At 31.8% G+C, this 18,218-nt stretch overlaps 1 protein-coding gene across 3 annotated transcripts in view; it reads left to right on the top strand.

The window, feature by feature from the left end:
- LOC126892937 (protein halfway) overlaps positions 1-17,028 on the top strand; it is a 42,951-nt gene extending 25,923 nt beyond the window's left edge. For all 3 annotated transcript variants that reach the window (XM_050662873.1, XM_050662872.1, XM_050662874.1), the window contains exon 8: positions 3,261-17,028. In XM_050662873.1, the coding sequence (XP_050518830.1) occupies positions 3,261-3,539 (279 nt within the window). In that variant the 3' untranslated portion in view covers positions 3,540-17,028. The remainder of the gene's footprint in view (positions 1-3,260) is intronic.
- The last annotated feature ends 1,190 nt before the right edge of the window (positions 17,029-18,218 follow it).

The following is an 18,218-nucleotide window of genomic DNA, read 5'->3' as shown; positions in this document are numbered from 1 at the left end:
TTTTTCTAAGCCAATACTTTTCGAGTTATTTGCGAGTGAATGTGTTCATTTTTAACCAAAAAAATGTTTTTGGACGGTTTTTCGGAGATAACTCAAAAAGTAAGTATTTTAGCGACAAAAATATTCTTAGTAAAGATATAGCTTATAAAAAATTGAAAAAAATGGTGTATGCGTGAGGTCTGCAGACCAAGTAGAAGCAGAGTTGCAGCTAATGAAATGTAGGTTCTTCTTCGTCAAATTCCAAATCGAATATTTCAGTGTGAAATAACCAAAAACGGAGCACTTTTCGGGGAGAATTCATTACAACTTTTTGTAATGAATACAACTTTTTTTAAACACTAAGTGTTTAAAAAAAGGTTATTTTTGTTTTTTAAAAAAACTTCTAACATTAAAAGTAAGTGAGTGACGCTCAAAATATTGTTGGTCCCTTTTATTTTTTGGTAAAAAAATGGCGAAAATCACCCCTTCATTAGCTTCTCAAATAAAATTAATCGTTACCGCTTTACAAGTTACTTTACTTATGTATTGTTTATATTATCTATAAGTTTCATTGGTTCAAAGTGCTCAGTTTTGAAAAACATTGGGTTTAAAATAAAACATTTTTTTATTTTGAAAAAAGTCGTAATTGTTTATGGATTTAACTTAAAAACAATTAGGAATAAAAAAATCTCAAAGAGTAATAAAATGTACGTTTTGCTTTTCTGAATATTTTTGATTTTTTGTTTTCTTGTTAAACAAAAATTGGTAATGCTATGGCTATTCAAAATTTGCCTAAACTCATGATTAGTTACTCGTTCAAGCCATTTTAACTACAGCTTTTTCAAAACGAAGCACTTTGAACCGATGAAACATACAGATCATATAAATAACATATAAACAAAGTAACTTGTGAAGTGGTAATGTTAAAATGTATATGTGATGCTAATTAGGGGGTGATTTTCGCGATTTTTTTACCAAAAAATAAAAGGGACCAACAATATTTTGAGCGTAATTCACTTACTTTTAATATTACATGTTTTTTTTAAACAAAAATAAACCTTTTTTAAACACTTTAAAAAGTTAAAATGAATTTTCCCCTAAAAGTGCTCCGTTTTTGGGTTATTTCACATTGAAATATTCGATTTGGAATTCGACGAATAAGAACCTACTTTTCATTAGCTGCAACTCTGCTTCTAGTGGGTCTGTAGACCTCATGTATACACCATTTTTTTCAATTTTTTTATGGGCTATATTTTTGCTAAGAATATTTTTTTCGCTAAAATACTTACTTTTTGAGTTATCTCCGAAAAACCGTCCAAAAACATGTTTTATTTTGTTAAACATGAACATATTCACTCGCAAATAACTCGAAAAGTATTGACTTAGTGAAAAAATTCTATACAAGAAAAGTCAAATATCAAAAAATATCAAATATCAAAAAATTCTATATACTTACGATGTCGGGATAGTATCACGAGGTTTTTCCTGGTTTTCCCTCGTGATTTACTATGGAATCTCTAACGCGAGAATTTCAGTGCCACCGTTGCATTTGGTTGTCTTTTTAAAGACAGATTACATGCTATGATTTTTTGTGGCGGATATTCTTGAGTTGGGATTGATTTCATGTAATCGAATGAACTATCTTTTAGTAAAGTCGTCCCAGGAACGCAACTCATCAATATTGGCAATATCATTTTAAAGTCGTCTACTTTAAAATGTATAATACGTGTCTGAATTGCCGATATAAATGAGTCAGATTAAATAAATTATTAGAAGAATTTTTTACTAAGCAACAACATTTTTATTTATTTAGTATTATTTTGTATTTTGACAACGACACCCGACTTGGGCGTCGAAACGTTAATAAAATCATTTTTAGGTAAAATTGTGGCTTATTTCCCATTTGAATATACTTGATTATAAAAATGCCACAAGAAAATAGCTTCAGAACAACAACAAGAAAAGTTGTTTAGAATTAGTCATTTTATCCAATTCCGGTCTTATTTTGAATGTATTTTTTTCATCTCCGAGAGGGGATGTAGAATTGTAAACTTTTTCGTACATAATCATAATAATAGACAATTTCAACTACCTATTCTCAAATTTTCATCCTTCCTTTATTTTTTTGGGATCATATTGTTCTTCGGGATGGTCCCTTGATCAGGATAATGGTTAAAAACATCTTTTGAATGCATTGTACCCGGATTTTCTTGGGAATTTGCTAGGGAAAGTTACTTCGTAGGTTTTATGAAAGTGGAGATTATTTTGCTACCAGTGGCGCAGCAACACGTGGATATATTTCTGTAAGAATTTTATCCAGTTGCCACTCCGTTAAACGTATATACCAGGGTAAAGTAAGAAGTTCTCGGATCGAACATACCAGGGTTAAGTAAGAAGTTCTTGATGGAAATCGTGATAGCTAGGTCATTTTTGCGAATATTTCGCCTTTATATGGTACTCATAATATTTTTTTTAGAGAGGTAAAGTTTTCAATCCTGATAGCAACATTAATAATATTGAAAAATATTAAAAATATTACTAAAAGATTTTTAAATTGAAAACTTATTGGTCCATTTTCCTGGTGACACCTCCAAGGCTTCTACAATATGCAAGCCAGATCGATGCTGCAGTGAAGACAAAGGGAGGGAATTCTAAAAAGTTGCAATTCACATCCCCCGTCTGCATCTTGGTAAAGTTCCAACGGAAAATGGACCTAGTTACTTTATAGGAGTAATACTAATATAAACTAAAATAAAAATATTACTCCTATATAGTAACTAGTACTCCTAACCATTTTCAGTTGGAACTTTACCAAGCTGCAGACAGGGGTTGTGAATTGCAACGTTTTAGAATTCCTTCCCTTTTGCCTTCACTGCAGCATCCATCTGGCTTGCATATTGTAGAAGCCTTGGAGGTGTCACCAGGGAAATGGACCAATAAGTTTACAATTTAAAAATCTTTTAGTAATATTTTTAATATTTTTCAATATTATTAATGTTGCTATTAGGATTGAAAACTTTACCTTTCAATTGACATATGACGCTAGTCACCTAATCCATATACGTCAGTTGCAATGTGGGGATAAGCTTTCAAGGTTTGGTCACTTCGAATATGGAGCAGCAGGCCTACGCCTCTCCGATGATGACTCCAATAAGAGTCGAAAATCCGTCGATTCAGAGTGCTAGACTGCGCTCCGTATTTTAAGTGAAAAGTAAGATTGTTTTGCCTTCGCATTGCAACTGAATAAAAATGGTATACATTTTTATTTTAATTCTTTTTAGATGTGGCTGCAGACCAAAAAGGACTTCATCAAAGACTACCGCGAGATTAAATGCGAAGGTACCGACATCAGCGTCATCGCCATGGACCCGTCCAAGTACTGCAGAAGCCACGAAGACTGGACGGACTACATCTACTGGATCATTGCCGCAGAAGTGTTCTTACTCATCAGCCTTATAACCAAAGTGTCTTACGATTACTGGGTGTTCAAGACGGCCGGATACCTGCCTTGGCCCGCGAGCAAGATGCCCAAGCTGCCTTGCGACTGGCTGTGCGAGTGAATAACTCTTCCGGGACTCTATTTTTGAAGGTTGTGAGTTGTGATATTTATATGATGATGTGAGAGAAGTACAAAGGTGTGTGTTTTCTGCCTGGTATATACCGTCATTTTGCTGAGAATTCAGCCAGTAACGATATATGGTTTTTTACTACAAAAATACGGTTACGTTATTCAATATTTCTGACCACAGAACCACACAGTGTTGCCAAAACATTAGAATAGGGCATTACAACATGCTGTCAAAATTAAATCAATATGGCGGCTGGGAGGCAAATATAAATGATATTCTGTTAGTTCTTAATGTGTTTTACACAATTTTAGATCATTTTAGTTACGTTTATTTTTTAATTTTGTTTTGTACAAGGATTAATTTAAAATTTCACTGGAAGAATTAATTTAAAAAGATAATATGCCTCATTTTTGTTGTGTATTGAAGTGTAGAATGCGAAGTTATTTATATGATGATGTGAGAGAAGTACAAACGTGTAGGTTTTCTGCCTGGTATACCGTCATTTTGAAGCGTTTTACATGTCTGCTCATATGGGAACAAGGAAAAACTATCTATAGAGATACTGGGGGGTAAGAATGGGGCTAAAGAAGAAGAAGCAGACACATAAAGCCTCGTTGCGGGACGGCAGCTCATTTGTTGTGCGGGAGCTAGGTCGTAGATTCGTTAGGGAGGGTGAAGGGGTGTTAAGATGACTAAACTACCATAACAAATACAAAGGGTACTTACTCTGACTAGAGGATCTTTCTACTATTTAAAAAAAGGACGCCGTTCGAAACAAATCCTCTGGTTCATATACGAGTACTTACTGGACATTTCTCTCACTTACGGGTACCAATGGGGGGACATTCCTCTCAGATTCCTCGTTGGGGTTATACTGGGCAGCATCTGTTGGCTTCTATGCCATTTCTTTCTTTATTCTAAAACTTACACACAGTTGCATTAGAATTTAGTTAAAATTTTTCCAAAAAAAAGGTTACAAAAATAAAATGGTAGATACACTTACAAAACGTTTATTCAAAACTTTAAACTCTTACCAGGTTTATTCAAAATTTTACTACAAAAACAATGATTACAATGATTACAAACAAAACAATTACAATTGAACTTGTTGGGCAGTATATGTCAAATAAAATTTGACCTATTTATTTCAACACAAGATTTGACGTAGCTGTCAAATGTCATAAGTCACTGCCTTTTTTTACCATTATGAAAGCAAATTTCTTTATACAATTATTTACCAGCAATTTATCCACTTGAAATTTAGTAAAATTAAAAAAAACGTATCATACCTTAAAAACAAAAAAAACTCTTCGTCACAGTCACAAACTACAGGGGAGGGGTTCATCAACAAACAGGGTCATCGAACTGAGGCAGGGGGCAGGGGGAGGACATGGCTTCTTTCTTCAATTTCAGGGCAATCACTGGAGGGTGGGGTGTGGGGTAGACATTCCATACACAAATCACAAAGGGGGCTCTTCTGGGAAATTGAAACTTTTCAGGGCAATCAACTGGAACTTGCATAGGGACAGGAACAAACAAAGACTTCTACACAATGCCGGCTTATAGAACTGCGTCACAACTCAACCAGAGTATGAGAGCACAAAATTCTACCATACAAATCCACTATGGGGCAGAAAAATCATCGTGCACTCACACTAGATCTTCTTAACTTCTAAAACGACCATTCTATGTTTATTACCGGCGAGGAACAAAAGGGGCTACGCCCTTTTTCAAGTGAGTACCAGCCGAGGAGAAGACGCTATCACCTCGGGACGTAAAGCTGGACTAATTTGCGCTTCGCTCTGAAGCTACTACAGGGGAAAAATACGACGGAAGTACCGAGCGATTTTGATCCTTAGGGATGCTTAGTTGACAAGAACTCAACTTTCAGTTCAAGATTTCTTCTAGAAAGTTCATCTACGCATCTCACTTCTTACAAATTGTAACAAATTGAAATGTTATGCAATACTTCATGGCTGTGTACAGGGACGGCTTGGGATCTTATAATGATATTGAACTTCACAAAATAAATTTAAAAAAATGGACATTCTTTTTGGGAATTGGGATATTAAATTAATGTTGGAGTTTTTTCAAACGTTACAATTTTGCCGAGAATTCAACCAGAAACCATATATGGTTTTTACTACAAAAATACGATTACGTTATTCAAGATTTCTCACCACAGAACCACACAGTGTTGCCAAAACATTAGAATAGGGCATTACAACATGCTGTCAAAATTAAATCAATATGGCGGCTGGGAGGCAAATATAAATGTTTTTCTATCAGTTCTTAATGGTTTTAGATCATTTTATTTACGTTTCTTTTTCAATTTTGTTTTGTACAAGGATTAATTTAAAATTTCGCTGGAAGAATTTATTTTTTTATTTTTTTTATTTATATTAACGTGCATGTGACATCTATGGTCATTAGCACGAGCATAGCCACCTTTACTTTACAAGCCATGAAGAGAAAAAGGCAACGTCGCAATTGATGACGTTGGTAGTCTGACTTTCGGACTAAAGCTTTCGAAACTACGATTTTAAAGTACGAATTCTGGTAAAATTTATAGTATTTTTTGAGTCGAACAAGAAAATATTGTTAATTAGAAGTTTGTACAAAATAATATTAAAAGTAATTCCTTGTAAGTAACGTTTATTATACAAAAAAAAACCAATAACAAGAATATAAACGGGATTTATTTTTTTCGAATCCTAAGAAAACTAATTAATAATTTTTAAAAATTTAAACGCAGAGTGAAAGATTACGTTAGGACCGAGGGCCCAAAGTCCCTGAAAACTTCTATGTTTATTTTAATAAGTTACAGGGGTGAAAAACTAAGAAAATTTAGTGTGATTTTTAGTTTCAAATATGTCATTAAAAAAACTTTTTATTCATTCTAAGGGACTTTCGGCCCTCGGTAATAAAGTAATCTTTTATTCTGCGTTTAAATTTTTCAAAAATACTTATTAGTTTTCTCAGAATTCGAAAAAAATGATTACATTTAAAATAGAGGCGTCAAAATTTTTCATTTTGTTCCTTTCCCCTTAAAGTTTGTCGCACTTATTTCGAAACACCCTGAATTGATAAAGAATAAATCTAGTTGTTACACATAAGCGAATTAATAAAAAAAACAGAATGTTAAGAAAACCGGAGTCTATAGTTGGGTTTTAATTTCAGTATTTTATAAATGCCCTGTACACCATAAAAAATTGACTGGTTAGCAACAATATTATTACAGCGGTATTGTTAAAGAATTAGGCTATAACATATTAAAAAAATCACTTAAATCTGCCAACAGGTTTAGAAAATATAAGACATTAAAAATGACAAAAATTTTAAGTGGACGGATTTCTATATGCACGCAAGTTTATATAAAAATATATTATATTGAACTAAAATCATCTTAATAACATACCTTTTAATGTTCTTTATAATTTGGAGCACGAAATATTGTAAAATATTTCAGTTTCTCTGTAAATACAGTGAAAATTATTTAAAAACAAATGAGAACTGTCAGAACTAATCGGTCTACCAATAGATGTTGCCAAGTTTCAACTTCATGGCTTGTTAAGTAAAGGTGGCTATGGCACGAGTTACAGTTTACATGGTAATATTATAAATTACAAATAGTATAGTTAACATTATTTAACATAAGTAAAAGAAAAATCGGTTAACAATTATATTTTGTTTAACAGTTGATTCTTCTCGAGGAATTTGATAACCTTGTTGATTTGGTCTGTGCTGTTGAGGACCTCTTTGAAGTTAGGACTGATACCAAGCTGTTGGCGTTCTTTGGCATAAAAAGGACAGTCAATAAGTATGTGTCTGATTCGGAGAGTAGTATTGCAGTGTTGACATTTTGGTAGTGGAGATGATGTCATCAAATAGCCATGTGTTAGACGGGTATGTCCTATACGCAGTCTCCGTATGATTGCCATATTTTTCCGAGATAAACTAGAGCAGGTAAATAGGTTCACTGAGGGCTTAATTTCATGCAGCGCTGAAGTAGTTTTATTCCAGTGAATTTTCCAGGTGGATAGATTGAGCTTCTTCAGTCTGGCTTTTAGATCATTGCAGATTTGTATATTCAGCATGGTATCCATCGATGATGCAGCTTTTTTGGCAAGGCAATCGGTTTTTTCGTTACCACTAATCCCAACATGGGATGGTACCCATAATAAAGTGACTTTTGTATTTTGATTTATAAGAAGCTGATAAATGTCATGAATATCTTGGACAACAGGATGGTTGGTGATTATAGTATTGATGGAGTGTATAGAGGAAAGTGAATCAGTACATATGGTAATGTGTGTGTTTGGATATTTTTGAGCATGTTTGAAAGCACACAAGATAGCTAGCAGTTCGCCAGTGTGAATACTACACCAAGGAGAAATTTTACAGAGTTCGATAGGCTGTTGAAGAGGAGTTAGAGAATATCCAACTCCTCTTTCAGATTTTGACGCGTCACTGTAAAGAACTATGTTATGTTTATTTTTGTTTATAAGTTCTAGGAAGAGATTTCGTAATATGTTAACACTGGCATCTTCCTTGTTAAATTTGGTGAGGGACATATCATGATGAGGGAGTAGGTTGGTCCAGTAGGGATTATTGGAGAATGGTAGAGTTCTGGTTTCAGACAAATTTATATCTTTTAATAACGGCTGTAGAAGATGAAAGAATTAATTTAAAAAGATAATATGCCTCATTTCTGTTGTGTATTGAAGTGTGGAATGTGAGGTAAACGTGATAAAGTTTAGTTTTTTCGGTTACCATCAGTGCTACATTTTAAACTGAACTAAAGAACAGAAGAAGACAAAAACAATGGTTAAATGCTATAAAATGTCCTATAAAATGCTAAATAACTATGTCCATGTTACTTACACTTGGAAAACTGTCTCCACTGTAGGTTAACTCAGACTCCTTGAGGGAAAATGAATCTATATTATTTATTTTGTCAATATTTGGCTAGTCAACAACTTTCGAAAATATTCACTCATGTTTATTTATTCACTGCTTAAAACTAAATAAAGTCGTTCAATTACTTCTAAAACTAAAAACTACACAAAATCAACAACAAAATGTTCGGAAAACACGACTAACAAAATATTAAAGGAAAATACAACTAAAAATCTTAAGAAACACAATGTGGTACAAATATAAATAAATACAATGCCTCCCAGCAGTGTCATAAACAGCAAAGTTTTGGAATGCCCTATTATAATAGTAAATGAATGTCAAGTTGACATTTGGAACGTCAGACGTACGTCAGGTGTTCTGACGTCAGAAATTATGAATGACTTAAGCTTATTTTTGTAGCAAAAAAACTATATCTGACAACACTAAGGCTCTGTGGTAATATGATTGCATTTTGGACATTGGTATAATATGATATAATATAGGAATGATCTTTCCTACTAAATAGGTAACATTTTGATGTCTGTAATTGTCTTCAACACTGTAAAATTCCTCCGCTTGTTCTACACCAGTAAATGAATCTTAAAACCTGAATATAAAAAAATCAGCACAATAACTTGTTTCAGCAGTTTTTTCCTTATTTAATTACAAAATTTACAATCTGACAGCGTTGTCAGGTTGTACGATATATAAGTTCTTGCTAAAAATACACGAAAATGACAGTCATGTGCACTTAGTGTGCCTATAAGTCTATTATATATATTGAAATATACTCATTTCTTCTAAAATATCAGTACCATGTGACTTTCAAGTCTGTACAACGTTGCCTTATCGTCGGAAAAGTAATGAAGTATAAGGAATTTTGAAATTTATGAAAAGTTAAACGCATATATGATGCAACGCATAAAAATAAGAACAATAACTTGTTTTATGAGATATTTACATACCTGCTCACATAATTTACACTGTGACAGTGTTGCCAGACTGTATAATGTATCAGCTCTCGGTAAAGGTACACAGCATGTCAAGCAAGAACGTCGTGCTGTATAGGTACTTCTTAAGGCCTTATAGTCGAAAATTATTAAGGACCTAGGAATGTTATAACAAACAAAAATTAGCACCACAACGTCTCTATGCAATTTTTACCTTCTTGTACACAATATTTATAAAGCGACAGTGTTGCCAAGATGTATACTGTGTTAGTTCTTGCTAAATGTACACAAATATACCAGGCAGTCAGGTTTAAGTGTTCTAAGTGTGCCTATAAGTATATTGAATATTACAACGGTGATAATATATGTTTATTTCTATATACAAACCTACAATATTCGTCGCACGGTCATTTTCAAGGCCCTATACAGTGTTGCCTTTTGTCGAAAAACAATGTAATCTAGGGAATTTTGACAATTATGGCAAGAAAGTAGACTACACAACTGATCGTGAACCCTACAGTGTTGCCTTTTTGTCGAAAAACAATACAATCTAGGGAATTTTGACAATTATGGCAAGAATGTGGACTGCACAACTGAACGTGAGACGGAAGTTGTGGGAGAAAAGAATAGAAGCTTTTAATATACTTTTTATATTAAGCAATGATTTTAATAGCTATATTAGCGATTATAGTTTTTAATTGACGGTATTGTGGTATGAGTTTTGAAGTTTTGAGGGAGTGTTGCATCATATAAGACGAGAATCCTCGTAGATAATTTATGTGTTAGTTTCGGGGGTCACTAAATATTCAAAATGTTTAAATAATCCAGAAGATCTGAGGTTTTATCTCCAATATCGACAAATAAACTGCTCGTCAAAAGTTAGGGATATAGAAAATTCTGCTGAATTTTTATCGTAGATTTTTTCGTGAACAGATTAACGGATTCTGCTATTTTTTTTTCATTATTTTAGATTTTTCTTTAGTATTTACACAGTTGTGCAAAGGTTTACAAAACTTCTTTTTTGTACTTATACCAGGTGGAAGAAAAGAAATGTTTTTCTTATGTTAAATTTGAGATACCTTGTAGGGAGGACGAGCTACAAATGTGAGTATACATCGGAATCGTATTGTAGTCTTATGTTTTGTGAACATTTTGTTTTTTTTAGTGTCCCTGATACTCAATTAAGAAATAAAGAAAATAGGTGGTTTTACTCTTTACCATGTGTTTTAACGGAAACAAAACTAAATTAAATAATAAAAAAAAACAGTTAACAAAACTTTAAAAACAGAAAGGCACATAAGGTAAACAGTTCTTATCGACACCTATAAGAGTTTTTGTCGACCAGGTAAGCGGTATGCAGAGCGCAACATAAGAGAGACGAGATTGTTTAATGGAGGCTCTGTGATGTTTTGGGTTGGAATTTCCTTGAGAATAAATACGGATTTGTTGTCTACAGGAGACTCTTTAAATAGCGGGAGGTACATAACACAGATTTTTTCTTTGAACACTCTGTTCCTTTCGCACTGTATGTAGGAAATAATTTCATCTTAGTGGTATAAGACATGACCTCCTCACGTATCGCATGTCGTCAGTTAAAACAGATATTAAAGAGTACAACCGTCTAGTTTCTTTGTTATTAAAGATATCAGAGAAATTAAACAAATAAAATTTTCACAAAATATCAGACTAGAAGATAACATCGATGCATACCCACCTTTGCGCATTTTCCTCCCTACAAGGTGTCTCAAACTTTTGTTTCGGTTAAAACGCATGTTAAACTTCAAAACCGTCTATTTTCTTTGTTTCTAAAGATATCAGGGACATTCAAAAAACAAAATGTTCACAAAACATAAGACTACAATACGATTCCGATGTATACCAACATTTGTACCTCGTTCTCCATACAGGGTGCCTCAAACTTAACATAAGAAAAACATTTCTTTTCTTCCACCCGGTATAAGTACAAAAAAAAAGTTTGAGTAAACCTTTTGTACAACTGTGTAAATAGGTACTAAAGAAAAATCTAAAATATCAAAAAAAATTAGCGGAATCCGTTAATCTGTTCACAAAAAAATCAACTATGAAAATGAGCTCAATTTTCTATATCCCTAACTTTTGACGAGCAGTTTAAAAGCCAAATTAAGTAAATAGAAGTATTATTGATAATAATTTAGCAATCATTTCATTATAGTTTATAGTCAGCTACTAAACAGTGGTAGTGCAATGAGGAAAACCATTTTTTTTTCTTATATTTTGCAACACAATAGATACAGCGAATGTCAATTAAGATGATGTTGTAGTCAGTTATGCGTACAAAGTATTTTTTCAACCGGTCAAACGATCGCAAGCTCAGAATTCGTCCAGTGGCGTATCTGCTAAGTATTAAGGGGGGTATGGTTTGAAATGAACATTTTAAGCACATTTTTGTGAATTTTTTTTCAAACTATGGTAGAATTATTTTATTTTTAAATTTAATAGACATATTAAGTACAATTCAAAGAATATTAAAAAAAATTCAAGGCAAAAAATTAGATTATTTAGAGATTTTTTAAAAATTACCCAACGGTGTAAAATTTTTACAGACACCTAAAAAAAAATTGATTTTTCGGTGGACATCAGAACTCATCACTGGATAATGTGAAACAAAAAATTCGAAAAGATTTTATTAGCTCTTGAGGTTTTCGAGGTAGCGCTGTGGAGTTTTTTATTTTCAACCATTTTTGAGTTTTTGGTATCACTCAGAAGTCAAAAACCGGAATTTTTTGTAAAAACATATTTATTATTTTTAAAGAAAAAATAAGTATATATAAAAAATAATCTCAACGGCATTACCTCACGAAATGTCGAAAGAAAATCTATGTTGAACCTATGAAACAAATTTAAGATGGATCGGTCGAGTAGTTTTTGAGTTAAAATGTCCACAGCCTTTCAAAAAAGCAGTTTTGAGAAAAACGCGTTAGTTTGTCCTTCTGCCAATTTGTCTTTTTTTTGTCTGTAAAATCGTAAAGTGATGCACATCGGAATATATTTTTGAATTGCGGAATAATTTTCAAAAGAGAAGGGAACAGCTGCTGTACGTTTCTAAGTACGCTCAAGCATCTCCGCTAATTTTGCTTCGATTAATCTGACATTTTCAGAGAATATTCATATTTTCTTGTAGAACCTACGCGACGAAACCTCACCATAGTTGACATTTGCTGTATTTCGTTTAGTTTAGCTTTATTTTTCATTTTCATCCAGCAGTCCTTGTTGCTCAATTGTTTTTTTTTTATAAACAATACAATGTATGTTTAGTATTTTTCATTATTAGTTATAATGACGACGAAAATTACTATTTTGGTATAGAAATCAGTGGTAAACAAGACAATTTTGTTGATAAAGGGCGTTGATAATATTATTATTTATTGTTATTTCTTTATTACTGGCTCAAAACAACGAAGATTTTTTGTACACTACGCGTCAGAGAAACCGGGCGCCCCAAAAAATGGGCTATTTTTGATGTCTCGTGTCTCCTAAACCTATTGTACGATTTAAGTATTTTTTTTAATATGTTAAGCCTTATTCTTTAACAATAGCGTTGTAATAATATTGTACCTAAACAAGTAAATTTTCATTATATAGGGTGAGGCAGATAACTGGCCTATTAGAAATATCTCGAGAACTAAAGGCAACAGACTCATGAAAATTGGAATAAAGGGGTTTTGAAGGATGCTCTATTAAATGAAAATATTTTGATCTCTTTGCAACTTCCGGTTATACCGGAAGTTGCTTATAACTTCGTTTTTTTAAATGGGACACCCTGTATATTTTTACATTTTTGGATTCTCTTCGATGTCTTCTTTCTTAAAATATGGAGGTTTTGTAATATTATACAGGGTATTTTAAAAGATAATTACGTTTTTTATTAATTTCGTAGCAACATTCACACCCTGTAGAATTGTAGTAGTTTGACATCCAAAACTCTACTTACGTTCAAATGATTTTTAATATACTCTACTATTGTTAAGAATCATTAGTATAGCTAAATTTTTAATTTTAGTATACAGGGTTGGTCGAAACTCGGAATGAGTATTTTCTGAGTTTTCTTAAATGGAACACCCTGTATTTTTGTATTGCAGTGAAATGATATTTTATAGTACTTTTTTATTTCTTAAGCATTCCCTATACCTAACTGCTTTAATTTGTGAGTTATTGGTGATTCAAGCTAAACATTAATTGCAACAAAAAATAAGTAAACTTTTATTAGGTTGGCCGTGAAAATACTCAATCCCAAATAATTTTTCAGAAATAAACAAATATTAATCCAGACTGGTCCTTAAAATTACCAATAATGGTTTGGCTATCAAAATACCTACGTAGTTAAGATTGTTGGTGCGATTAACAATTAAGCACAAATTAAAACAGTTAGGTATAGGGAATGCTTAAGAAATAAAAAAGTACCATAAAATGTCATTTCATTACAATACTAAAATACAGGGTGTTCCGTTTAAGGAAACTCAGAAAATACTCATTCCGAGTTTCGACCAACCCTGTATACTAAAATTAAAAATTTAGCAATACTAATGATTCTTAACAATAGTAGAGTATATTAAAAATCACTTAAACGTAAGTAGAGTTTTATATGTCAAGCTACTACAATTTTACAGGGTGTTAATTTTGATACGAAATTAATAAAAAAACGTAATTATCTTTTAAAATACCCTGTATAATATTACAAAACCGCATATTTTAGGAAAGGAGACATCGAAGAGAATCCAAAAATGTAAAAATATACAGGGTGTCCCATTAAAAAAACGAAGTTATATACGAAGGTATAACCGGAAGTTGCAAAGAGATGAAAATATTTTAATTAAATAGAAAATAGATCATCCTTCAAAACCCCTTTATTCCAATTTTCATGATTCTGTTGCCTTTAGTTCTCGAGATATTTCTAATAGGCCCTTTATTTGCCTCACCCTGTATACTGAGTGTACGAATCAAACTTTGTTTTTTTCTCAAAGTTCGTAACACCCTGTGGAATATTCTAGCATTTATAAAATACTGAAATTAAAACCCAACTATAGCCTCATGGTTTCTTAACATTCTGTTTTTTGATTCATTCTCTTGGATAATAAAAAAGTTAAGATACTTTAACAACTAGCCTTGTTTTTTATCAATAGTATTTTAAAATGAGTATGGCAAACTTTAAGGGGTAATTTTGCATGAAAAAATAATGACAGTTTGCTTTAAAAACGTATGTCAGCAAATGCTTCGTTTCCGAGATAGGGGGTGTTGAAATTTTTCTTACAAACTGACGATTTAAGACTGACGATTTAACTGCTCTAAAACTGGTTAAGATATGCAAATGAATTTTGGTGAGTTTTAAGAGGTAGTTATTGTGCAATTTTTGATATACAATTAAGAATTTTATGTTCACCATTTGCGCGCATAAGGGTCATATTAGCTGTATGCGCGCCAATGATGAATATTAAATTCCTAATTGTATATCAAAAAAAGAATGTGTGTGTACTTTGTACGCACGTAAGAAGTTATACTTCTATTATATGATTTCAACGAAATTAATATACTTTAAACAGTTTATTTATATTTTATTTAAATATTAAACTAATTTTACTACTTACTGCTTTTCAAAAATTTTTATTAAAACAGTACCAAAAATTAAAAAAATAAAAGAATAAAACACACACAAACACATTGAAAAATGCCACAAATGATTCTGAACAATAATTATCGGAAAAATTTTTAACTAAATACGTATTTTCTAAAAAACAATTATATAATAAATATACTTACAATCATAAAATGTATAAAAAAAAAACAAAAAAATAAAAGTTTGTATTGGGGTTCGAACCCGCTTATGTTTGCGCTGTTAGTATTGGAATTCATTCATCTTACACTTCTACCCACGGAGACACCTGCATCATGTGAGAAGATCGACGAACTAAACGGTTTAAACTTTTCACAGTTCTGAATTTAACCAAATTATTTTGATTTTTGCAGAATATTTAAATATTAAAATACAACAAAACATAGAGTAAGAAAACAATATATTAGGTGAATATTGACAGAAATTTTGATGGTAATCAAATTATGTAAATGAGAGCATTACATGCTATTTTGATAGTTTCATTTTAAATTTTCCAAATAGGTAGGTACCTATGTAATTTTATTAGGATACTGTAACATTTACAATTATTACGTACCTGTCGCTTTTAAAAATTATTTAAAAAGTCACTACAATTATAAACTTGCTTTTTTCTCTGCCATCACAACAATAAAAACTAATATACACAACATTTGTTGATCCATAATCTTCAACAATTATTGACAGATGATTTTAACACCCAATACGATCCCGTATTCGCGAACTCAAGCGAGGGTGCTGCCGCTTATATGGAACTAGAGGAATTGGGATGAAAATGTAAACAAACCATCCGTATCCGTTAACCTTTATATCAACGTCGATTGAATGCTTGTCGGGTGTGTTCATTTAATGAGTGATTTATTTTTTTTAATTAGTTAAATCAATAACAATATTAATTACATCAAAATACGTTATCCCAATTACATCGGCCATTTTCATGCATCTACACTGCCACCTATAGTCGATTGAGTTCGTCAGTTTGTAAGAAAAATTTTAAGACCCTCTATCTCGGAAACGAATCATTTGCGGACATACGTTTATAAAGCAAACTGTCATTATTTTTTCATGCAGAATTGCCCTTTAAAGTTTACCTTACTGTATTGACGAAAAACAAGGCTAGTTGTTTTAACTTTCTTATTATCCAACATAAGCGAATGAATAAAACAACAGAATGTTAAGAAAACATGAGGCTATAGTTGGGTTTTAATTTCAGTATTTTGTAAATGCTAGAATATTCCACGGAGTCACGCGAACTTTGAGAAAAAATCACAGTTTGATTGGTACACCCGGTATACAATAACAATTTATCTGTCTAACAACAACATTATTACAGCGATATTGTTAAAGGATAAGGCTATAACATGTTATAAAAATCACTTAAATCGGACAACAGGTTTAGGAAATTCGAGACATCAAAAATGACCTATTTTTAAGGTGGTGCGTTAACTTCTTGGAGAAGTGTAGTTACAAAATCGAACAAAAACCAATTTTTATTTGCTCAGTACCTATATAAGTACTACAGGTTGTGGATCAATAAACTATCAGTGACTAAGATAATATTTTTTAGTTTTTTAACAAAATTGTCTATCGCTACATTCGAATAAACGGTGCAGAAGAGGAAAATTGCGAACTATACTTAAATCACAATAAAGATGCACTAGAAATAAACAAACCAAGACACGTTAAATGTTACAAGGAGCACTCCCAAATCATGATTTACAATGTATATATACATTGTAAATCCCGAATCATGATTTACAAAGTTTATACATTGTGAATCATGATTCGGGAGTTCTCCTCGTAACCTCCTCCTTTAACGTGTCTTGATTTGTTTATTTCTAGTGCATTTTTATTGTGATTTTGGTATATTATAGTTGTCTGGTTTTGTATTTAACTACATTTCTTAGACACTGATAGATATACACTGTTGATCAGATTATGTTCATGTACAATTGAATACAGGGTTAATAAACAACATTATTTTGTACTCTTGACTTTCATTCTTCTTCTTTCAGTACCTTATTCTTGGTGGTCATATTGACAATAATAACTTTTTTTACGGCAGCTCGAAACAGATTAGCGGTAACCGTAGAGATTATTGACAAGAATTATTAAGCCACCAAAAAAAAATAACGCTCAGAAAACTAGTGCAGTCACTGAAGGTGGATATGAGCTATTACCTAGGATTTCGTTGAACCTCCATCGATTTTCATGAAAATTGGTAAGTAATTAGAGGATACCTCAAGGAACAAAGGTGACATGGTGCTAATTTGCGCTTTTATCCTGGGGGTGGATGCCACTCCTTCTCGGGGGTGAAAATTGTTTTATTAAAAATAAATCCATCAACCGATAGAGGGACAAATTATAAGCTAAAGCTCTTATATCAAGTTTTTGAAATAAATGAATACTTTTTGAGTCAATAAAGATCAAAAATTTTAATTTTTCGAGGAAAAATGCATGTTTTAAAGCAGTTTTTCATAAATAACTCAAAAACTATAAGTTTTTACAAAAAAGTTATAAATACCAACATTGAAGCTAATAAAATGTAAAATAAACTTATTGTCCGAAAAATCTTTTATTACTTTAAGTGAGTTATAGATAATTGAATGTATATTTTTTTCGGATAGTACTCAAATCTAAGTATCTAAGCTTAATTTATTTAAGAATATTTTGTATTTTGACAACGGCACCCGATTTGGGCGTCGAAACGTTAATAAAATTATTTTTTTCATTTTAATTGTGGCTTATTTCCCATATAAATAATTAATCATAAAAATGCCACAAGGAAATAGCTTCAGAACAACATCTAAGCTTAAGTAACGGGAAAACGATGCATTTATAAAATATACTTACCAAATATTTATCAAAGCACTCGGAAATATATATCAAATGAGCTACCGAAGAAGTAGATACCATTAAAATTTATTCTCCAAAAATGTTTAAAAATTTTTGCTCCAAAAATTTTTCAAAAAAAATTATTTTTTTTTTTACGTTAATTTTTATGATATTAGGTTTGTCTTATTACCATTTGAAAGGTAATTTTAAGGAATTTAAAATCGTATTAATTTTAATCTTTTAAATCCCTTAGTTTTTTTTAAGGTAAAGGTTAAAGAGCCCCTGTTACATGGCTCTCGCTATAAAATTAAGGCTTTTAACGTTTCTATCTCAGTTATTCTT

This window comes from Diabrotica virgifera, chromosome 9, assembly GCF_917563875.1.
Source record: "Diabrotica virgifera virgifera chromosome 9, PGI_DIABVI_V3a".
NCBI classification, from domain to species: Eukaryota; Metazoa; Arthropoda; class Insecta; order Coleoptera; family Chrysomelidae; genus Diabrotica; species Diabrotica virgifera.
Note: the sequence above shows the minus strand (reverse complement) of the source record. Positions and strands in the feature narration are given on the sequence as shown.